Here is a 22,523-nt window from a genome sequence, read left to right on the forward strand (position 1 = left end):
GTTAGCCCTAGCGTCTAGGACAAATTCCAACTTGAGTAGCTACATTCTGCCTCCCTAAATTCCCCCTGCAGTTTCTGTGTGTAAGCGGTTGCAGTGTGCCACCTCAGAGGTAGGTGTATTTAAGGGGTGGGTGAAAACAACTCTGTAAGTGAAGCTTGTTGAGCTCTTTGGGACCCTTGGATGAAAAGAACTACCATTTGCATGCTCAGGTTTTTCACATTTCCACAGCAATGTCTGTCACACAAATGCTCCCCACCTATAAGGCGTAGAAGCTTTGTTCACACAAGGGAGATAGTGCCAATAGTTCCCCTACAGGTTAACTCTGGTCCAACACCAACAGCCATGGCAACATGGGGAGCCCTTGTCGGTGCTCTGCATGAGGGCTTCCTGCGCTCAGAAATCCAGAGCAGCAATGGGGAGATTTTTGCACAGCCTCCCTAGTATGGAAGGGCTGGCTAGTTACTCTGTCCAGCTCTCCTGACCTGAGGAATGCCGGCATCAGGCACATTCTGCCATTCCCTTCCCCACTCCTTTCTCTCAGGGACTCAGCCTCGCTAGCAGTAAAACTCAGTGACAGGAGCTGGAGCTGCAGCACCTCTGTCTGAAAGCTGTGCAGCATCATTAGCATTCAACACACAGCACAAGCAGCCTTCTAAATTACCCACTTCCCGACTCAGGGCCCTCATGTACCAGTTACATGTACTTGGGCACACAGGAGCACACATGGGGCAGTCTGTGCTACTTTACCCACTCTTCCAGTGTACATCCCCACAGGGCAGCCCCTCCTCCCTTGCACATTCACCTCACCCAATTCTCCTGCACGCAAACCCCCATAGGGCTGCCCCCACTCCCTCACTGCACCCAATTTTCCTGTGTACATGCCCCCCCCCAGCAGCCCCTCCTCCCTTGCACATTCACTTCACTTCATTCTCCTGCACACATGAGTGTGTCATCATTGCTAATTACAGTCATGTTTATTACAGTCAGCTGTACCAATGCAGCTGTGCCGCTGTAAAATCCCTCATGTAGCTGCTCTATGCTGACGGGAGAGAGCGCTCCCATTGACATAATAAAATCACCTCCACAAGCCACGGAAGCTATGTCAGTGGGAAGAGCTCTCCCACTAACAGAGCGCTGTCCACATCAGTGCTTCTCTGGGTGCAACTTATATCACTTGTGGGAGGGGAAGGTGTTTTTTCACATCCCTTGAGCAACATAAATTATACCAACAAAAGTTTCAGAGTAACAGCCGTGTTAGTCTGTATTCGCAAAAAGAAAAGGAGTACTTGTGGCACCTTAGAGACTAACTAATTTATTTGAGCATGAGCTTTCATGAGCTACAGCTCACTTCATCGGATGCATACATGCATACATGGATGGGCTATTACCAGCAGGAGAGTGAGTTTGTGTGTGTGGGGGGGGGGGGGGGGGGGGCGGAGGGTGAGAAAACCTGGATTTGTGCTGGAAATGGCCCAACTTGATGATCACTTTAGATAAGCTATTACCATCAGGACAGTGGGGTGTGAGGAGGTATTGTTTCATGGTCTCTGTGTGTATATAATGTCTTCTGCAGTTTCCACGGTATGCGTCTAATGAAGTGAGCTGTAGCTCACGAAAGCTCATGCTCAAATAAATTGGTTAGTCTCTAAGGCGCCACAAGTACTCCTTTTCTTTTTACCAACAAAAGTGGTAGTCTAAACGAGCCCTAAGCATTAAATTCCTTAATAAAGGCAGCTGCAGCCACTGGGGGCCTGAACCTGATTAAGCATTTTCACACATTTCCAAAAGAGGGAGATTAGCAGGATTTCAGGTGCCCTGGTCAGCAAAATGAGCTATGGTAGCAGCTGCCCTGCCCATTAACTGTCTTCTGAGGACTGCAGCTAGCCAAGATCTCCCCTGCATGGATGCAATGAGCTGACGGAAGTTTAGAAGTTTTATCCAATTTTTTTTTAAAGTGTAAAAAGCTACCAGCCTAAAGCTGCGGAGAATTAAACCCTCTACCCACAGGACAGCAACTGCATGGGCAGCATTGCTGCAAGCTGTGGGGGTTCAGGGCAAGAAGGTAATTCATTCTCCATGACTCATTCAGCCCTTGCCCCTCTGCTGAGTCTGGGGCAAGGGAGTTAATTGAGCTGCAGGTTTGCAAGACAAGGACATTGGACAGGAACAGCTTCCCGTTGTTATCAATCTGGCTGAGTTAGACCAAAGGCCTGGAGAAGAAAAGGTGGGCACCACATTCCTAGTCCCCTCTCCCAGCCTCAGCCATAAGAGCAGAACCTTCCATTACATTAAACACTCCTCCCTCAAACTCCAGGAACTTCTGCACTTCTGTTCCCTCCTCTGCTGAAGGCTCACTCCATGCCCTCCTTCCCTCCAGTTATTCTTCCTTATTTATTAGCGTTACGCAAGGTGCCTAATTACCAATGCCATTGAGATTCCAGCCAGAAATCCAAAAACTACCCCCTTATCCTCAGCTCTTAATTATCATGTAGGCTTTAATTACATTTCCTGTTTTCATGACAAAATATTTCTCTCTCTCTCTCCTCTGTCTGCCCCCTCCACACAATCATTATAGAGCTCTAATAACAACCTCCCCATCCTGAGGGCAAGGGGGGGAGATATCTGATCTACCTTCCCAAGCAGCTGCCTCCCACCTAATCCCAAATCACTCATTCCTCAGAGAGCTCCAAGGCCTGCAATCGTGCCAGGGAAAAGGGAGGGGAAACATAGGTAACAGGTTGGCACAGCATATCGCTTGGGCTTGATGGAGCCTGCAGGCCATAGTCATGACAGAAGTCTGGGTTCAAAGATGGGCAAAGGTGCAGTGAATGACAGGGAATATGGTGGGATTCCCCTCTATTCAGTGTAAGGATTATGGGGACTCCCAAAAAGTTTCCCACTATACCATGTTGCTCTCCTACGGAAGATATCCTATCCCCAGGCACCTACATCCTGAGATGCTGCACCCACCACCACCCAAAGACTCTGTAGTAACACTGAGCTGGTCATGGTCTCCATGCAACAATGCTAACAGCTGGGAGCCTCCCTTGCAGACCTCCAGGTCGCCAAGGATCCAGCCACCAAGCAGCAGCCAGAGAAGTGCTCTTCTCTCAGGAGAAGTAGCAGCAATTCCTCAGTATCTGGCTAACCAGAGGAGAGCAGGAAAGGAGTTCTCTGAAAAGTGCCATCTTCTTGCACAGACACTATGAACAGGCAGGTGGGGCTGAGCAGCAGCTGTGCAGAAGCACCTGCTACAAGGCATGTTCTGTATTCATTACAGGATGTAATGGAGTATATTGTTATGGGCTGCTTGCTGACATCACTGATAGCTGAAGACTCTGGTCAACACTTTCATTGCCTTCCCCTGTGACTGTTTTGACTCTGTGCTACTCTATGATCTTTGTTCTTGTGCTAAGGAGCATGAGGTTTCCATTTCCTCTAGGCTAGTATTTATTACAGACTTTGAAAGACACTCCATACACAGACAAAAGCTGCTAGAGGAGTTTGATTGGCAGGGAGGTGGGGGAGGAACGGGGAAAAAGTAGGGAGATAGAAAAACCATCTGGAGAGTTCAGATTGGTAAGGACTGTTTCTGCACATGCATATACATGACTGCTGCCTACCTGGCAGGTTCCCTTGTTCCCATGGCTCTGAAAGGTAACATTCTCCATACTGATGTCACTCTGGCTGACAGTCAGTGTGACTGGAAGAAGTGATGTCATTTACACAAGCACTTGGTGCAGCATGACTTTCAGGAAGGTCATCAATCAAGGTGGTGGAACCCATCATTCCGGGGGTTGGTCACCCTGCCACTGACTCAGAGCATGTCAATGGGAAGCAAATGCAGGCTGGCAATACTGAGGACTAAAATTAGTTTTGTAAAACCTCAATCTGGCTCTAGATTTGCACACACCAGAACACAGGCAGGTGCCATCCAGCTCCTGTTTTATTTGAATGACCAAAGTCTGTGGGTCAGAAGTTCAGTTGGGCTGATTCACAATGGCTCAATAACGTGTTTTTCCTGTAGTGTATTGTGACAGCTTTGCTCCATCCATCTCTAAAAGCAAACAGGATGAGGATGCCTGAAGACTGAAGAATTAACAATACTCTACCTAGCAGAGATGACATCATGGGGAGTTGTTTCCATGTCAGTGTCTGTGCCCCAATGTCAAGCAGACCACAACACAGACAGCAAGAAGGCATGTAATGGAACAGCTCATCTGGAGAGGTTGTGGAATCCTCATCCTTGGAGGTTTGTAAAAACAGGTTTGACAAACATATGTCAAGTATGATCTAAGTTTACTTAATAATGTTTCAGCACACGGGGATGGACTAGATGACCTCTTGAGTTCTCTTTCAGCCCTACATTTCTATGAAAGCAGCTACATGAGAAATGTGGCAGAGTCCACAACATACAAATGTCCACATACATCTAAGGACAGCACACACAATTTAAGTAGACAGAGGTACTGAGGGCTCCTAACAGGGGTAAGGAACATGAGGGTGTATCTGCAGCTCGCCTAAGCCTGTCCACTTTCTCACGCTGAGATTATACATGATAACCAAACAATCACACCTGATCAGGGGCCTATCAATACACACTGTGAAAGGTAGACACTGTACCTTTAAATGTTGTGAATGGATCTGCCATGTTAGAAGAGTTAATCCCCCCACTCCCCCCTAAACCCCTCTTAGCTACAGTGATGGGATAATTAGATGCGAGGGCTCAGCTCAGATGATGCTCCAGTTGCTTAGCAACTAATGGTTTCCATGGAAATGGCAAAGCACAGCCTTCAGAGCAGTAAGTGAGCAGTGCAGCAGGGTTGGGAGAGATGCCTTAAACTCTCGCACTGATCCGCTCCTCCAGAAACACTCAGAGGCCTTGAGGTATTAGGGAAAATGGGAAGGGGGTGCCTTAAAGACACAATATCCCTGTTTCAAGTTATAGTAAAAGGAATATCTTCTGTTGCTGTTTACAGTGTTGTTGCAGCCATGTTGGTCCTAGGACATCAGAAAGACAAGGACGGGGGGCGATGCAATATCTTTTATTCGACCAACTTCTGTTGGTGAAAGACAAGCTTTCAAGCTACACAGAGCTCTTCTTCAGGTCAGTGTAGCTCAAGAGTTTGTCTTTTTTCATCAACAGAAGTTGGTCCAATAAAAAAATATTACCTTACCCACCTTGTCTCTTTCATAAAAAGGAATGTGATTTTTCAAGTGATGCTTTAAATGACACATTCCACACATCTCAGTGACTCCCCATTGAGTGACAGCCCTCAGCTTGGAGCAGGAGCTGTGCATCTGTATGATACTGTCTACCTCACCCGAAGGCTTTGAATCCTGACACTAATGCCCTGATGTGTGGATCCTACTGTACTCAAAGGCTCAGAGTGTGAATTCTGGCTTCAGTGCTTGGATACAGGGGCTGGGACGTGAATCCACAAACTAATACATTTAGGTGAGGAATGAAGTTCAGACCTGTAATATATATATACTTGGTACTTTAATAGGACCAATTTCATAAAGCTCAGAACAATTACGAGCCAAATCAGTTGAGAGGAAGAATTAAATCAGAAAAATGTGAATGATGATCATGAATCACTTAAAAATATCTTACTAGATGCCCCAAACGCCGCAATCAAGGAAGAAGGCCATACTGGTTAAAAAACTGACCTGATTTAGAGGGTAAAGTGAAGGCAGCTATGAAAAATAATATATATAACAAATGGAAGAAAGGGTAAGTTAATAGGAATGGATATAAATCAAAAGTTAGCAATATAGAAAATTGCTAAGGGGAGCAAAAGGACGCAAGAAGAAATCTATGGCCTACAGAGTTAAAGACAATAAGGAGTATTTTTAAGGATATTAGGAGTAAAAAGAATCCTGACAATGGTTTTGGTCCATTACTAGATAGACATGGTAGAATTATCAACAATAATAATGCAGAAAAGGCAGAACTATTCAATAAATATTTCTGTTCTGTGTTAGGTGAAAAAACAGCTATAATTTCATCATATGGTGATAACACTCTTTCCATTTTACTAGTATCTCTGGAGGATGTTCAACAGAAGCTACTAAAATCAGACATTTTTACATCAGCAGGTCCAGTTAACTTGAATTTAAGAGGAGGAGATTGCTGGACCATTAATGTTGATTTTCAGTAAATCTTGGAGCACTGGGGAAGTTCCAAAAGACTGGAAGAAAGCTAATGTTGTGCCAGTTTTTAAAAAGGGTAAACAGGATGACCTGGGTAATTATAGGCTTGTCAGCCTGACATCGATCCGGGGAAAGATAATGGAGCGGCTGATATGGGACTCAGTTAATAAAGAATTAAAGCAGAGGAATCTAATTAATGAAAATCAACATGGGATTTTGGAAAATAGATCCTGTCAAACTAACTAGATTTTTTTTTGATGATATTACAAGTTTGGTTGATAAAGGTAACACTGTTAGCATAATATCCTTAAGACTTCTGTAAGGTGTTTGACTTGGTGTCACACAACATTTTGATTAAAAATCTTGAATGATATACAATTAATATAGCATGTATTAAACGGATTACTAAACTGGATAACGGATAGGTCTCAAAATGTAATTGTAAACAGGAATTGTCATCAAGCGAGTGTGTTTCCAGTGGGGTCCTGCAGGGATCAGTTCTTGGGCCTACACAATTTAACATTTTTAGCAATGACCTGGAAGAAAACACAAAATCATCACTAATAAAGTTTGCAGATGACATAACAATTGGGGGAGTGGTACATAATTAAGAGGAAATGTCATTGATTCAGAGAAATTTGGATTGCTTGGTAAACTGGGCCAAATCAAACAATATGCATTTTAATACAGCTCAATGTAAATGTATACACCTAAGAACAAAGAATATAGGCCATATTAACAGGATGGGGGACTCTAGCCTGGGAAGCAGTGACTCTGAAAAACACTTGGAGGTTGTGGTGGATTATCAGCTGAACATGACCTACTAATGTGATGCTGTGACCAAAAGAGCTAATGAGATCCTGGATGGATAAACAGGGGAATCTCGAGTGGGAGTAGAGAGATATTATTTTACCTCTGTATTTACAACTGATGCAACCACTGCCGGAATACTGTGTCCAGTTATGGTGCCCACAATTCAAGAAAGATGTTAATAAATTGGAGGGGATTCAGAGAAAAGCCACGCAAATGATTAAAGGATTGAAAACCATACCTTTTGATGATAGACCCAAAGAACTCAATCTGTTTTGCTTAACAAAGAGAAATTTAAGGGGTGACTTGATTACAGTCTATAAGTATCTACATGGGGAACAAATATTTAATAATGGGCTCTTCAATCTAGCAGAGAGAGGTCTAACATGATCCAATGGCTGGAAGTTGAAACTAGGCAAAGTCAGACAGTAATTAAACATTGGAACAATCTGCCAAGGGTTGTGGTGGATTCTTCACCACTGAGAATTTTAAAATTAAGATTGGATGTTTTTCCAAAACATATGCACTTCGAATTATTCTGGGGAAGTTCTAGGGCAAGGGTTCTCACAACAAATTTTTTGGTGGCCTCAGAGGGCACCAACTCCTGCTGGTGGCTACTCTGACAATTTGTTCCTAAAATACTTAATTAACTTTAGGAAAAACCAATAAATATACACATGTCCAAATTATTATAATTTATTTATGTAGGATTTATTTTTTGCAGTCTCAATAATCAAAATCATGTACAGTTGTCTCTATTTTTTACTGGACCTAAACAGAATAGAAGCACAAATAAAGTGCTTTGCACATTCTTGTCATGTCTTTTGCTTTTTTGGGGGGTACTTTTTTTTTTTTTCAGACTTGCTAGTTATTAAGTCTGCTTGAAAAATGATTTTAACAAACATACAAATATCACTTTTCACAGCAAACTTACTCAGTCCTGGCAAGCCTGAAGACAAATTAGGCCCTGGATGGGGAGGCTGATATGGAGGCAGCAGGAGCCAGGGGCACTGGAGTAGGCAGCGACAGCCAGGAGTATGTGAGTGGTGGTGACCTTGGGGCCGGAGCCCGCCACTGTACAGCCAGGGAACAGAGCCTGAAGCCCCACGGCTGGAGCCTACCACCCGCCACTCAAGGTCTGAAGTTTGACCCCATCAGCCCTGGTAAGGAACTCACTGGCTGCCTGCTCCTCCAGCTTTTGTCTTTTCAGAGGTGGGCAGGGCTCACCCACTGCTGGCAGCCCTGGGGGAGAGGACTGCTGTTTTGCCACACACACACACTCATGGCCCAGGAGGCTGTGGCTGCAAGAAAAGTCCCTGGTGGCCACATGCAGCCACGGTGGCCACATTTGAGAAATGCTGGTTATACAGGAGGTTGGACTAGATAATCACAATGGTCCCTTCTAGCCTCAGAATCTATAAATCTAGATGTTGAATGTTGCCTCTTAGGGATCGGGATAAGAGGCATCCAGCTCAGTGCTGCTGAAACAAAGGACAAGAGGTGATTTCATCCAGATCCTCTAGTTCTGTAACATATACGAAAATGCCACCAATTGTGCCTCAGTGAAAGTTGAGTTCAGATTTATTTTTTGGATGAGATTACAAATTTGGTTGATAAAGGTAATAGTGTTGATGGAATATATTTACGATGATCACAATGGTCCCTTCTGGCCTTAGAATCTATGCCTAAATCCATCATGATAATAATGGCAAATGAAGGTAGCACTTGTTTAACACCCTACACTCCCAGTGTATCACTACCAGTGCCAGTTTCTGACTACGTCCTATACTATGCCAGTCCCAGATGTCTTCACACTGTATTACAGCCATGGCCTGCCTATCTCCTCCCACACAACACTCCACAAGCTCAGAGTGCAGCTGTATCACTTCAGGCTGTGATCTTGTCATCTCCAATAAGTTAAAGCAAAGCCAGGCCTGGTCAATACTTAGATATGAGACCTCTAGGGTTCTGTAGGAAGTGCTGATGATTCAGTAGACGGTTCTTCTCACTGACCCAATGTTCCACTATGGTGCTGAAGGCACTATATTGTAAAACTTAGGTCCTGGCCACTTGTGGTCATTAAGGGATGTAAGGTATACTTCTGTAAGACCAGGGGTGTTTAACCCCAATGTTCTGGCCCAATTCCAATTCTGATTATTCTATTCGGCCTCCCTGAATTCCCTATGAAGTTTCACTTGGATATGGAATTTTTCTTCATTTCCTGCCCTAAACTCTTGTGTAGTGATGTCAAGGATTTTCAAGGCCAACCACTGATTTGTTTCACCTCAGAAGTGGCTCCATTTCAGCGGAGAGTGAGGTCGTCTCTGCACATAAAGCTTTTAAAATATCACAGGCTTCACTGGCATGCTAGGTTCTACATAAACTTAAATCACAAAGCCATGGCCAGCTCTCAACGTCTCCCTCACCTCATCCATCCCTTCCACTTGCCACAGGAGGACTATCCATCCTAGACTACATGGCAACATGCTGTAGTGCCTTGGCATTTGCTGCAGCACAGAGAATCATCATCCAGCTTTTCCCTTTCCCCTCTGAGAGAAGGCTGATGGCATGGATGTGCTCCATCTTCTTGACAAAAGGGATCCAAAACAGAGGACAGTCTGATTACAGAATAGGCTTTTCCCACAGATAGGTGTTGTCAAATAAGGGCATACTGCGAGTGCACTTTGGCATGGAGCAGTCAGACTGGTTTGGGTCCTGGAAAGCCCCATCTGCAACACTTGGCCTGGTCAAAGCCATGAATTCTTGAAAACTCTGGAGAATGTGTTTTCATGCCTATTGTGATAATTTACTTGCCCTCATAATAAATCCACATGGTGCTGGATGCAAGCTACAAGGCTTAGTTGACAGAAGCAGTATTTATCATTCCCTTTCTTGTAGGGACACCATGCAGTGCACTAGGTCATACTCTGAGGCCTGAGAGTCACCCCTTTATACAAGGCTGTCTGAATCCACCTCAGTGCTCATGCTATTATTTTTGCAGAACAAAGCAGAGCAGAAGGGCAATGGCTAGGGAATATATGGCACCTTCTCCGGTGGATTTACTATAGTAGATTTACCAGAATATATTCATTCCACAGAGATTAGAACCCATCCCACCCAACTCCCTGGTTATGAAGGGGGGTTTACAGTCCCTCTATATATGTCCCTCTTCAGAGAATTGTTCGAGTCAGTTTCACATCTTCAGTCGCATGATTTGGTCTTGGTCCAGGAGAGGTGCCCACATCACAAAAGCAATCAGCACAGCTGACACTAGTTGGCCCCCTTCTCTGGCAGCCTCAGCAGTGAGCACAAAGGCTGAACGGCCAGAAGCAGTGATGTCATTTAAACAAGTACTGGGCTTGGTGTGCATGCAGCTGGATTGTCCCTCTTCCCCAAAGAAGGGTCCCCTCTTGCCAGGCAGTCTGGGAAAGCGTCTTCTGCTATTGCTCAGGCAGTGCCTGGCTCAGGAGGTCTCAGAGAATCTCAGGGACTATCAACCAGCATCAAATTTAGTGTAATTCTTCTGTGACCAAACCAGGCACAATTACGCCATGTGGGAGGTGCTGTCACTTTAAACACTCACCAGCACTGGCTGCCGCCTGTTCCCCCGGCCATTCACATATTTAATTAGTGGTTACTATAGTGCAGTGCTCCGCACAGCTGAGCCCTAATTGGGCGACCGTGAGACACTGCTGCCAACGGCCCAGCGCTTCTCCTGCATATTTACATACTGTACGTAACCAGATCGAGCTGGCTGGGCTCCCCTGGGCTCCCGATAGGCAACCGGCAGCGCCCTCTGGTGGGCAGGCAACGCCAGTCGCGAAGTCATTCCCCTCCTGGATGACAGGCGCACCAGTGAGAGGGAAGTCTTTGTTTCTCTCCTAGGCAGAGGACTGCTCCCTTCTCTTCGCAGGTCTCACCTGGCAAGTTTGTATTCAAAGGGAAATGCAGCAGCAGGCTCTATCGTTGTGGTCATGAAGGGCATTAGCACAACTGTGGGGGGATGACTGTGAGTGGGATAGCAGGGCATACTGTGGGTCAGGATTGAGGGGCATTGGCAACAGGGACTCAGAGCAGGAGGGGATATGCTTTTCCAGTGTGTCCCAGCTAGGCCAGGGTAGGGGGACTCTCCATTTCCCCACCACCTGCTTTGCTTGTGGTATTCTGTTATTTCCTTATAAAATGCAATTTTCCTCCTCAGTGACACAAAAAACCCATTAGTGGCAGCAAAGGTGTGGAGGGAGGCTTGCTGCAGCATCCAGAGATGACATGTGGCTCCAAGATTATCAGAATTATTGGAACAAGGAAATTTAAAAACAATAACACAACTTCCCCATCATGGGAACAGAATTTTATGCCTTTTTTAGGATTTTAATTCTGCATGTGCCAGGCACCGATAGAGATAGTGCAGGTGCATCTTGCTTCCTTGTATTCCACTCAATCTTGCTCTGTTTCCATGTGGACTGAACTTCCCTTCTAGTCCTGCATTCCACTTATCCTCAGGCTGCGAATGACCCTCAGTCCCAACCTGCAGACCCAATGCTAGTTCAGTCATGGGCTCCTCTTGCAGCTCTGCCAAAGCCCCTCAGTCCTGCTCAGCAGTCCACCTGCTATTCCCTTTATAAGAGGAGAGATAAAATGTTAAGATATTTGCCATCTCTGCTGTTTGAAGCCTCTGTCCAAGTATCAGCCTGTCACCGAGCTAATTTCCCTGTGATTAAGGTCTTTTCCCTGGCTACCTCAAACCACCGTCCTATTGTCAGTCAGCCTCTCTCTGATCCTCCCTCATCAGAGACCAGCACTCTGGAAAGGTATCAGAGCACATTTCTTCCTTTCTTTTTTTTTTATAAAGATTGCAGAACATTTCAAACTCTTTCTCCTATTGCTATCAAACATGGAAATCAAAGGGAAACGCCATGCTTTGTTCAGTGGGGTAGCAGCGCAAAAGGTGAGCAGCAAACCCAGAACTACCAAATACTCTTGTCAACTTGACTTTGAAGTAGTTTTGAAAATCTTGGAGGAGGGGCAGAGATCTGAGATCAGCTCTTCTGCTGCAAGTTCACAGAGTTTAAGGACATAGGGGGTGCAAATTTGCTCTTCCCCCACCCGAAAAATAAAGTGTCTGTACTCGAGACACCTCCAAGTCAGGACATAAAGCTGAGGAAAACTGATTATTCTAGGAATTTGTGCAGCTACTGTGCAATGAACTGGCTATTGCTTGGCTCTCTCACACACACAATGTGTGTGTGTTTCACTCACCCTCCCACCTACCCCCTTACACACTGTCTGGCTATAGAGTAGACAACCTATGTCGGCAAAACTTACATCACTCATGGGTGTGAATATTCCACCACCCGAGCGATATAAGTTACACAGACATAAGCACTTCTGTACACAGCACTGTCAGCGGGAGAGCTTCTCCTGCTGAGATAGCTTATACCGCTCGTGGAGGTGGTTTTCTTATGCCAATGGGAGAGCTCTCTCCTGTCAGCATAGAACATCTTCACCAGATGTGCTGCAGTGGTGCACCCATATTGGTACAGCTGCGCTTCTGCAGAGCTGTTCAGATAGGCATGGACTTGCACACACAGGTCCTACCTATGCTGCAACAAGAACTCCTGTCAAGGGACCTACTTAAACAGGGCTATCCTCATGTTCCACTGAAAGCATGGTTTCAATTTCCACTAGAAACAGGACCTTAAGCATTATGGAGTTAGGACTCAGGCATTCTATTCCCAGATCTGCTGCCAGCCTTGCTCTAAGGCAAGGTCATTAACCTCCACTTTACAAATGGAGAAGACCAATGAATTTGACATTATCCAGGTTTTCATTGTGCCCTCAAGTCATGGTAAAGCCCTGGATAGTTACAATGATTAGAATCCATCTGCACTGCAAATATCAACCATGCCCAGGTACCGACAGGTTTAACCAGGTGCCCGACGTAGCTGCAGTTGTGGTGCTGACAGGACCACAGCATCTCTCTGATTTCTTGGTTTCCTCGCTGCCTCATGGTCTCTTTCTTTCTCAGTTTGCCTCTGCTCATCTGAACACGCCCTCTCCCTCTGTTTAATCAGGAAGAGGGAGCCATTTCTGAGTAACCTAACCATCAGGGCTGTTCTTAACTGTCACACAGATCAGGGATCCTGCCTTCAGGACAGACAAATCCTGGGAGCTAGCGCTGCACCTGAGCCACAGCTTCAAACACCTGCTGCAGCACAGCGTGTCTGAGGGAGTGCCAATGAGAGCAGGAGGTAGAGTTGCCAACATTGTATTTCAAAGATAATGGACTGTTTTTTTAGCACCTCTGCCCTGCCCCACCCCTCCTCCCAATATCATCAGCATCATCAATAATAATAATAAGCAGTACTCACTTATATTAACCAGGAGTATCTCTTGCTTCTTTTTACAGCACTCAGGAACTCCAGATCTTGTACAGAGATGAAAAAATAAGGGATGTCCCACGTAATAAGGGACTGTTGGCAACCAGGAGATGACCCTGCAACCAGGCCAGTCAGCTGTGGTGCAACATGCACAAGAACAATGTGGGCAAGACCACTCCCTTCTTTGCCAAGGAAGTGGACTACTTTTTTGGGGGGGCTCTAACACAAGCAATAACCAAAGCAGGCCCAACAGGAATTCACAGGCCCAGGAGCAGCACTGACAGACTCCTTCTCTGCAGACCGCAGTAGTCTTTGAGGCTGACCACGTTACAGTGACAAGAATCAAGAGAGCCAGTGGTAACCACATCTCAACATGTAATGTAGGCAGGACCTTTACTGAGTCTGTCCAAGACTGGTTACAGAACACAGCTAGGCCATCCTGTACAAAACAGAACCAGGTCTGGAGAGGAGCATAACTGAATCAAAACTCAGTTTTAATGCGCAGCTCTGCCTCATTTAAACCACAATAAGTCACAGCTAGGATGAGGCTCTTAGCTTTGTGTGCATGACTGCGGCCCTACTGTTAGTGCCAGCTAAGGAAGATCCTGTTTAGCTTAGGCGGTAGAGGCCTATGTTTTGGGAGTTGGGCTCCAGTCCTGACAGGGTACATGTGTGATTTATTGAGTGGGTCTCCTTCCTGCAGCACACAAATTTGTTAGACCTGCCCTTCCCTCCAGAGCATATCACATCCTCTTTGTTTGAAATTATGGAGCACCACAATCAGTGTGGAGACTGGAGTCCTGGACACATGGGGCGGGGGGGGGGGGGAAAGTTGGGGAGGAGTGTAAAATGAGGGGCCTCCTACCCTCCCCCAATATCTCCAAACGTCTGAGCAACTTGGAAGTAAGCTGAGCTGCTACTCTTAGGCCCGGTTTACGCTAGAAAATTGGGTCAGTTTAACTATGTTGGTCAGGAGTGTGAAAAATCCACATCCCAGAGCAGCACAGTTAAGCCAACCTAAATCCTTGTGTAGACAGTGCTAGGTCAACAGAAGAATTCTTCTGTCGATCTAATTACTGCCTCTCCCATCGGTTTAGGTAGTGTGTACACTGAAGCACTACAGCAGTGCAGCTGTGCTGCAGCAGCATTTTAAGTATAGATAAGCCCTAGCACGTGCTTGACCCCTGTCTCTGCTCACCATACCCCATACTTGCAGAAATCACAGCAAGACAAAAACATAGGCAAGGATACCTGGAGAGAGGAGAAAAAGTGACAGACAGGGAATGGAGGGGCTGGTAAGGGGAGAGCTGATCAGCAGCACTGAAGGTGGCAAGCAGAGAAATTGTCCTTTCTGCTGGATTTGTCTAGTAACTCCCCTCACACAGAAGTTGCTGGGCCAGCTCAGCACCAGGCTCCATGTCTCCTCATGGAAGGCAACTGCAATGCCAAAAAGAGATCTTTGTTCCAAGATGATAGCATGAGGAGAGGCACTGGGCCCATCACCTCCCACTTCTGATCCCGACTCCTGTGGCAGTGTGGATGCAAAATTCCAGTCACAGTCATCATGGGAGGCCTGACATTGTGTAATCGAGGAAAAGGGGATTTGACTCCTGTTTCCCACCCACTAGGAGATGCACACCAAAAGAATCACTCACATCCAGGATAAGAGCACATTGCCCTCCTGCCACACACACAAGCAGGAGCTGTGGAAGCAGAGGCAGAGATCAGGGCCACCCCTGAGACGCTGGCCCCTGTTCATTCTGGATAAGTAGAGAGAAGAGTACACATGGGACCACTGCTAGCCAGGGGACCTGTGATGAAAGGAATCTAAAGCTGGCAATGATCTGAAGGGCACCCAGCATCTTGGCTCTGTGAACTAATCAAGCAGACAGCAAAAAAAGAGCCTCCAACACCACCTTCCAGGATCTTGATCCCACTCAGTGAGCCAATTCATCTCTTACGGGGACCCCATTCGCACACATCCTGTATCATCTGACACCACTGATCACTAGATATCACCGGGCTGCCTCTCAGAGGCTGTAGGAAGCATGGAAATGCCCTGAAATGGCTACGCTCCTTCTTCTTAGACTTTGCCCAGATGATCCTCAGGGCTATTTCCTCTATCTCCAAGACCTTTACCCACAGAGCCCCACAAGGCTCTGCCCTCTATACTAGGCTTTTGGGAAAGCTGGCAAAGCACCAAGGGCTGCAGTGCCAGCAGTAGCACTGAACATACACAGCGCCATCTTCCAGCTCTCTCAAAGCTGGGACAAAATTAGCACCGAGATGAAGCTGATACTGGTAGGAAGAGGGGTGAACTTCCCTCCCTCCTCTATAACATTGCTTACTGTCAAGGACCGTTACCTTCAAATCACCAGGTCAGTCAGCAGCCCCAGAATCTCTTTTTGGACTCTTTACTGCTATTGGATGCCACCAATAGGCCCCTTACATCTATGATTGACAGAATGGTGCACAATATGTTGGCCAGACACGGACATGCCTGTACTGATCCATGTGTTCATTATCTCCCGGCTTAGCCGCTGCAACTCATATCTTAAATGGAAGCCACATTCCTTGAAATAGCCATTACTTGCAAAAGAGGTAGCAGCCCACCTGCTCAGTGACTCAGACCCCTGAAGACATCACCCCAGTCCTCTGCTCTCTGAACTATGCCCATGGAACAGAGTCCAGTTTATTCCAAGCCCTCCAGGGGATTAGTACTGGCTACCTGGAAGACAGCTCTCTCCACAGCCATGACAGCAACATTCCCCCAAACAATGAAACCAGCAACCATAGAGGGAGGCTCATGAGACAGACCATAGATGGAAGCTGATCCTGGGCTATGGAGCTCACTAGGCCAGAGAGAAGAATGACCATGGATGCAAATGCAAATGGATCAGTTTCAAATGCAAATCTTGTTTCTCTTGCTCAGCTTTCCCGGAGTAATTCACACAGTGTGGATATGCTCCTACAGATGTGTGGATACAGAGATGTGCATGGATATGAACACACACACACTCTCTCTCTCTCTCTCTCACAAGCAGTTGATCACACAGAAAGTAATGCTTGGAATCTACATACATTTTTGTTGAATTTTTTGCATCCCAGAAGTTTTACTTTGTCTAATGCACCATAAGATAAGAAGAGGGGGGAGGGCGGGGTCACAGAGTCTAAAACGTCTGGAAGGACTTCAAACCTGAGAGAGAAGGACTAGCTGCTGGGCTATGCCCCCTCAAGGGGCACCCACTGCCCAACTGAGATTGTGAGTTTTCTGGGGCAGGGACTGTGTCTGGATCTGTTTGGATAAATTTGCAGTAACAAATGCTATGATTTAACTATATCCTCTGCTGCTGTGTCAAGTCTTCTCTATCTCATAGAACCAGGAGTGGAGGGAGCAGATCAACTAGTTTTGACCTATCCCTCTGGGGCTCTGGGATTGAGGGGAATCATGCCCAGAGGAGTCCTTGGACCAAACTCAGCCCTTGGACCTGCAACCACCTATACTCCAGGGATGGACTTGACCCCTTAGTCTCTATGTCAGATCTCAGATCACAGTGCCTCCCTCCCATTCTCTCACTACCAGCTGAACTGCACTGCAGGCAGAATTCCATCTCATCTCCTCCCCACAACCTGGCAGAATCCAGCATCTGTGACACACCTGAGATCAACAATTGCTGCTGCCCATCTCCCTCTTCTCCTCCTGCATGCAAACACTGCCTCTGCTTGCAGGGGCCTGGAAGCCTTTGCAAAGACCTGCAGTTGCACAGAAATTAGAGTTTTACTGTCAAATCTAGGGATCCCTTCCCAACTGTACTGAAAGCCCATATCCCTGCTGCCTGCATGGGGCGAAACAGGGGGAAGTCCACTTGCTGGGGGAGAAGCCCCCATCCCTCTGAGTTGCAGCCTGATAAAGCCTCTCTGGATTCCCAGGGTGTGGATTATATGGGTGACTCAATGTCAGGGGGGGCGTGGTGAGGAAAGGGCATCTGGTCAGAGTTTTCAGCAAAGCTGCTCCCCTTGGCGGTCTCCTGAGCAGGTAAAACTCACCTGGCTGTGAAGATTCCAGCCATTCTGATACCAGGCAGCCTCCAGATCATTACCGTCACCTCTGTATGCTCTCATCTTCACTCACAGTGCAACTGCTGACCTTTCTGACTGTCTGCATGTTCTTCGGGAGGACCAAAGCAGCAGGTTTTCTCTTTCTCCCTCTGTTTTCTCTGAAATGTGATATCCAAAGCATTTGTTGCTGCTGCTTGGTTCCTTGAGGTTTCTAACATTGGAACTACAGGGTGGCCAGAAGGAAACACATGGCTGCAGGGAGGACGGATGAACTTGTGGTTTACACTGGGAATCAGGACTAACATGGTCACGGACTCAAGTGTGACCCTGACCAAGTCCCAACCCCTCTGGTGCCTCAATGTCCCCATGTGTACATGATAGTTGAGGATCCTGACCTGGCTGGGCAAAACTGTAATGGGCTGAGAGATCATGGAGTAGGGAGATGCTGCTCAGGATATGGAATGAGTTCTGGAACCAGCTCCTTGTCAATGTGAGTCTGGGTGGATATCCTAAGGGATTCTCCTTGGCCATAGGGGTAAGGGCACATCAGTGGAGGGCCCCAGAAGGAGTGCAAAAATCACAGACACAATGGACAGAACCTCAGAAATTCTCCAAGGGAACTTGAAACGCATTAGCCCCTAAGATCAAGGGGGGAAAATTATTACAACTGTTTCTAACATGTTCATAGGTGTTCAGAAGGTAACAAATAAGAAGAGCTATTCCCTGAGACGGCTCTGAAATTTCAGCTCAGTACCAGAATGCAAATAGAGCAGGCAACTGAAGCTAGGACTTCTGGGCTCTGTTCCCATTTTTGCTACTGTCTCATTGTGTTGACTCTGCACAGGTCAGGTACTCCTCTCAGTGCCTTGCTTTTCCCATTTATACAATGGGGATCCTGCCAACACCCAGCAGTGCTGGGAGGGGGCACTCTCACTTAGCATCTTTAAAGTGCCTGAAGCACCTCAGAGGAGAGGCCTCCTCCTACAGGGACAAAGTACTCTCATTCTTACTGCACAGAGAAGGTAAGTTTACCTACTCTTGCAGTTTCAGCCCTAAAGCTTCCCCTCCCTCCCCTTCCTATTTATGGCCACCTGATACTCAGCACCCACTGATCTACACACCTGCAGATGGTTGGCCTCACATCAGTACTGCAGCTATTAACCCTTTATATTCCAGTCCCAATCAATGCAACTGCTGGAGGTCCTTTGTGTGTCTTGAAGATTTGGGGCTACTCTATGCTGATGGGAGAGAGCTCTCCTGTCGATATAATCAAACCATCTCCACAAGCAGCAGTAGCTATGCCAACAGGAAAAGTTCTCCCACCTGGAAGAGCCCAAGCTCCAGCTTGCATAGCCTAGTAGCCAGGCCAAACACCCTTGGTTACCCTCTCCCTGTAGCTCTGGTTGCCACTCCCTCACCAGGGACAACACCGGCAAAGCATTTGAGGGAACTTATGAGAAGACACACCTCAGAGATGGGCTGGATCCAAACCTCAAGCTGCAGAGAAAATGCTGGGGATCCAAAATCCAAGCTGAGCTTCACAGCTCTCGCATCTGGATGTTCTATGAACATGGCCTGGCACTTTGGAAGAGGCCCCAGACTAAAAGGAGAGGAGACATCTGGTTTGTCTTGGGTGAGCATGAAGAACTGATTGGGGCCAGACATGGGAGCCTGGCTGGGGGTGGGGAGGGAGTAGGGGGCCAACAGGCAGGTCTACTGTGGGGAGCTGAAGGTTCTTATCCATCCAGAGTTTCATCTGTAGTGCTTTCAGATTTCAACATCTCCAGCTTTTCCAGTGTGCTCTTTCCAGCATTTGCTGAGAGCTTCTTGATGGCAGTGCCCCTGTGCCAGTTCACTGGGGCACACGCCAGCATCCATATCACACATCTCAACGGAACCACAGGTCAGTGAGATGCCTTCTCCCCAACAATTGTCCCGAGCTCCCCAGCACAGGCAGCCATAGGTTTACACACAGCAACTGGAGTTTTTGCTGTAGTTTTAGCAGCCAGGATTAGTGGTTAAAGTAAGGAGTCAGGATTTCTGGGTTCTTGCCCAGCATTGGCAGGGGAATTAGTCTAGCAGTGAAAGCAGTGTGGGCAGGGAATCAGAGCTCCTTTGTTCTGTTCCCACCCCTACCACTGAGTCACTGCATAACCTTAGTAATTTTAATTAGAGGGGGTGAAATCTTGAGTTCAAACCCCTTCAGATTTCATAGTTCCAGATTCAGATTCCCAGGTTGGAGCCTACCTTTGTGGTTCTGTTTGGGGTTAAATCCAAACTGGGTGGTGCCTATTTTCTGGTTTTGATGGGGATGAACTCATGAGACTTCTGCCCAAGATGGTGAATGGGGTTTTCAATGGTGGTCTCCCAGCCAAGTACTGCTCAACTGCATCCCTGCTTAGCATATGAGATCTCACAGCCCAAGCGGGCCTGACTGCAGGATACCCCAAAGCAAGGTGAGAGAATGAAGGGTAACCAAAGGTGACTCTGTGATGGGAGTGTCATTGCTCTGAGCCCAGAGGCTGCATATTTGAATCCCACAACGTTTGCAGCAGGCCTGGCTCCAGTGTGATCTTGTGGCTTTTCTGCTGTCTGTCATAGGATTTCCATTTATGGGGAACCCCTGGATCCTTCTCCCTATGAGGGGAAAGACCTTCTGAAAGGGCTGCTGAGGAGCTTTGACAGGGGTGGGGAACCAGGCCCTACACAGATACCCACTAAGCAGCTTTGGTGAGCTCCGGAGGACCAGGAAGCCAGGCCATTCTGAATCTGTGCCAAAAATCTGTACACCAGCTCTACAGGGGTTTGGCCTCCTCCCAGGCCCACAAGGAAATCCCTGGGTTCTAAAAGCTCCTTCCCTCCCCACACCAGATATCAGGCACTTCACTGTGCCCCCATGCTGCGGCAGGCATGACCTGGTCAACCTAATGGACAGCAATGGTGGGTTCACATTGACAAGACTGGATGCTTATCAGGTCACAAACCTAGTCCTCACCGGCTCTTTGGCTCTTAGGTAAAAATCCAGGAGGCCAACTGGAGAGGTGTTTGCAGGTATGGAGTGATCCTGGGTCTCTCAACTGCATTTTCTTCTTCTGCAGCATTTCTTACTCCACCCCCAAAAAGGACCCTTCTAGATCCACAAGCAACACTGTCACCATGGTCACTCTGAAGCGTAAGTGATGCCACTTTGTCTAGCACACTGAAGACTCCTGCCTTTATCTGGCTGAGTTACTAAGAAAGGGATGGACAGGCAGCTGCCTTGCATCAAAGGGAAGAATGTGGTAATGGATTCTAGCACATCCAGAGCAGAGCCATAGGCCTTCTCCTACTCAGACACAAGGGTCTTCATTTGTACCTGTATATACATGAGCCATGGCACAGCCTCAGACTACATCGCTCCATTGTCTATTCCACAGTTTCACACTCTCCAGAGCTGGAGCTTCAGTAGAAGAGGCGGACCAGTGTTCTGGGTCCATACTGAATAAGGGGGATGGTGGTGGGGAAAGGTCTGCTCTATTTCCCTTGGACTCATGGGTGTCTGATGAATTCTCCTCCTCAGGAGTGGATTACAGGAACACAGCTGTGGACATCTCATGCAGTGGGGTCATGGTGGTGATCACGGTTCTGCTCTCCGCAGGCCTCATTGCTGTGCTGGCAATCACAGGCCGCAAGTGAAGCCGGATGGTGCCCAGAAACCCACAGACAGTCGCTTCCCCTGTGGAGACAGTACCACACTGTCAGTGACATGCAAATTAATACAAAAGGCTGGGCCATTTTTTATTTTTTGGGTTCTTTCTGATGGAAAGAAAAGGCCTGGACAGTTCCCCCCACATAGTTTTTCCTTCTTCCTTTTACATTAGAAGCTCAGGTCTTGGCTGCCCTGTTTGTCCTGGAGGACTCTGCGAATGACCGCAGATCAAGAAGGATTGTGATACCTCGTCTACACCTTATAATGGTATAACTATTCAGTTAGGGTTTTTAACTAAAATAGTTATACTGGTACAAGCCCCCAGATGGATGAAGTTTCACCAGTATAAAGGTGCCTTACACTGGTTCCCCCTCCCGTATAAGAGTAAGCTGTAATGGTATAAGCGCATCCCAGCTGGATCCCAGCTGGTGAAACTTGGAAGAAGCCTTGTACAACTTTATCTACACTGATATATTTAAAGCAACACAACTTGTCTGTGTAGACAAGGCCTTAACCACATGTCAAGGGATTTCAATTTGGGGGGAAGGGATTCGATTCAGACTCATTCAAACTCCAGTTTTTGTTTTTCTTAACACCTGTTTAGACTCAGACACCTGGGAGAAAAAGTGCCTTTGTTAAAGTTTCAGCCCCTAAACCCCTTCGGTGAAAGGCGGAGATAGCTGTCAGGCCAAATCTTTGACTCTTCCAAAGAGATCTCCAGCAAAAACAGGGACTAACGGGCTTGACATTCCTGAGATTCCTAACAATGAAACCAAGCAGAATTAAAAATCAAAACCCTACAAATTTTCATGCCTACTTTATGAATCTTAAAGAATCAAAACCAAGGGCATAAATCCACTTTTCTTCCCCCTCCCTCCTTGCAGGTCACTTTAATATGGTAACCTCAGTTTAATTCATGGCTTTGCTCCTCCTGAACTTTTCCCGTGCCCTGTCCGAGACGCCAGTTTAATTTGCTTCATGTTATATTTGCTACCAAAGCTACAAGAGTGATCAGTCCATGCACTTCCAGGCATGACATTCTAACCAGCTAGGATGTAAAAAAAATTCCCTCTTCCCAGACATCATTGGATAGCACTGCATGATATCTAGCTTCTCCGTTGTCAGACACATTAAGGGGAATTCCTTCCTCTGAAGCTATTGTCACTGGCCAGGACTCCAGGCCAGATAGGTTTGATCTAGTGTGCCGGCTATAGGCAGTTTAATTCCTAGTTCTAAATGTTATTCATCCTCTGCAACTCCCAAAGTTAACCCTTGTGGTGCCTGAAGCCACAGGATGTATGGGATTTCCCTTGTATCATTCACTTCCTGAAGAACATGTGTTCTGTCCTCATCTTATTGAGCATAACAATGAAATGTAGATGCTATGGGCTGTATCTACTTTCTCCTCACCTTCCCCACATGTTCAAGAT

The 22,523-nt window shown here is 46.8% G+C and overlaps 1 protein-coding gene and 1 long non-coding RNA gene across 2 annotated transcripts; one reads left to right on the top strand and one right to left on the bottom strand.

Annotated features, from left to right (window-relative positions):
• Positions 1–11,327: 11,327 nt before the first annotated feature.
• Positions 11,328–21,103, bottom strand: LOC144278477 (uncharacterized). Its single transcript, XR_013348590.1, has 4 exons — positions 20,401–21,103; positions 18,873–19,005; positions 17,394–17,563; positions 11,328–11,583 (listed from the first exon to the last, which is right to left on the bottom strand). It is a non-coding gene; the product is annotated as an uncharacterized LOC144278477 (long non-coding RNA).
• Positions 19,069–20,386, top strand: UPK2 (uroplakin 2; the record flags this gene model as incomplete). Its single annotated transcript, XM_077839628.1, has 3 exons — positions 19,069–19,097; positions 19,154–19,308; positions 20,277–20,386. Coding segments are annotated over exons 1-3 (294 nt in total), but the record flags the coding sequence as incomplete, so codon positions are not given.
• Positions 21,104–22,523: the final 1,420 nt, after the last annotated feature.

Source organism: Eretmochelys imbricata, chromosome 22, assembly GCF_965152235.1.
Source record: "Eretmochelys imbricata isolate rEreImb1 chromosome 22, rEreImb1.hap1, whole genome shotgun sequence".
NCBI lineage: Eukaryota > Metazoa > Chordata > Testudines > Cheloniidae > Eretmochelys > Eretmochelys imbricata.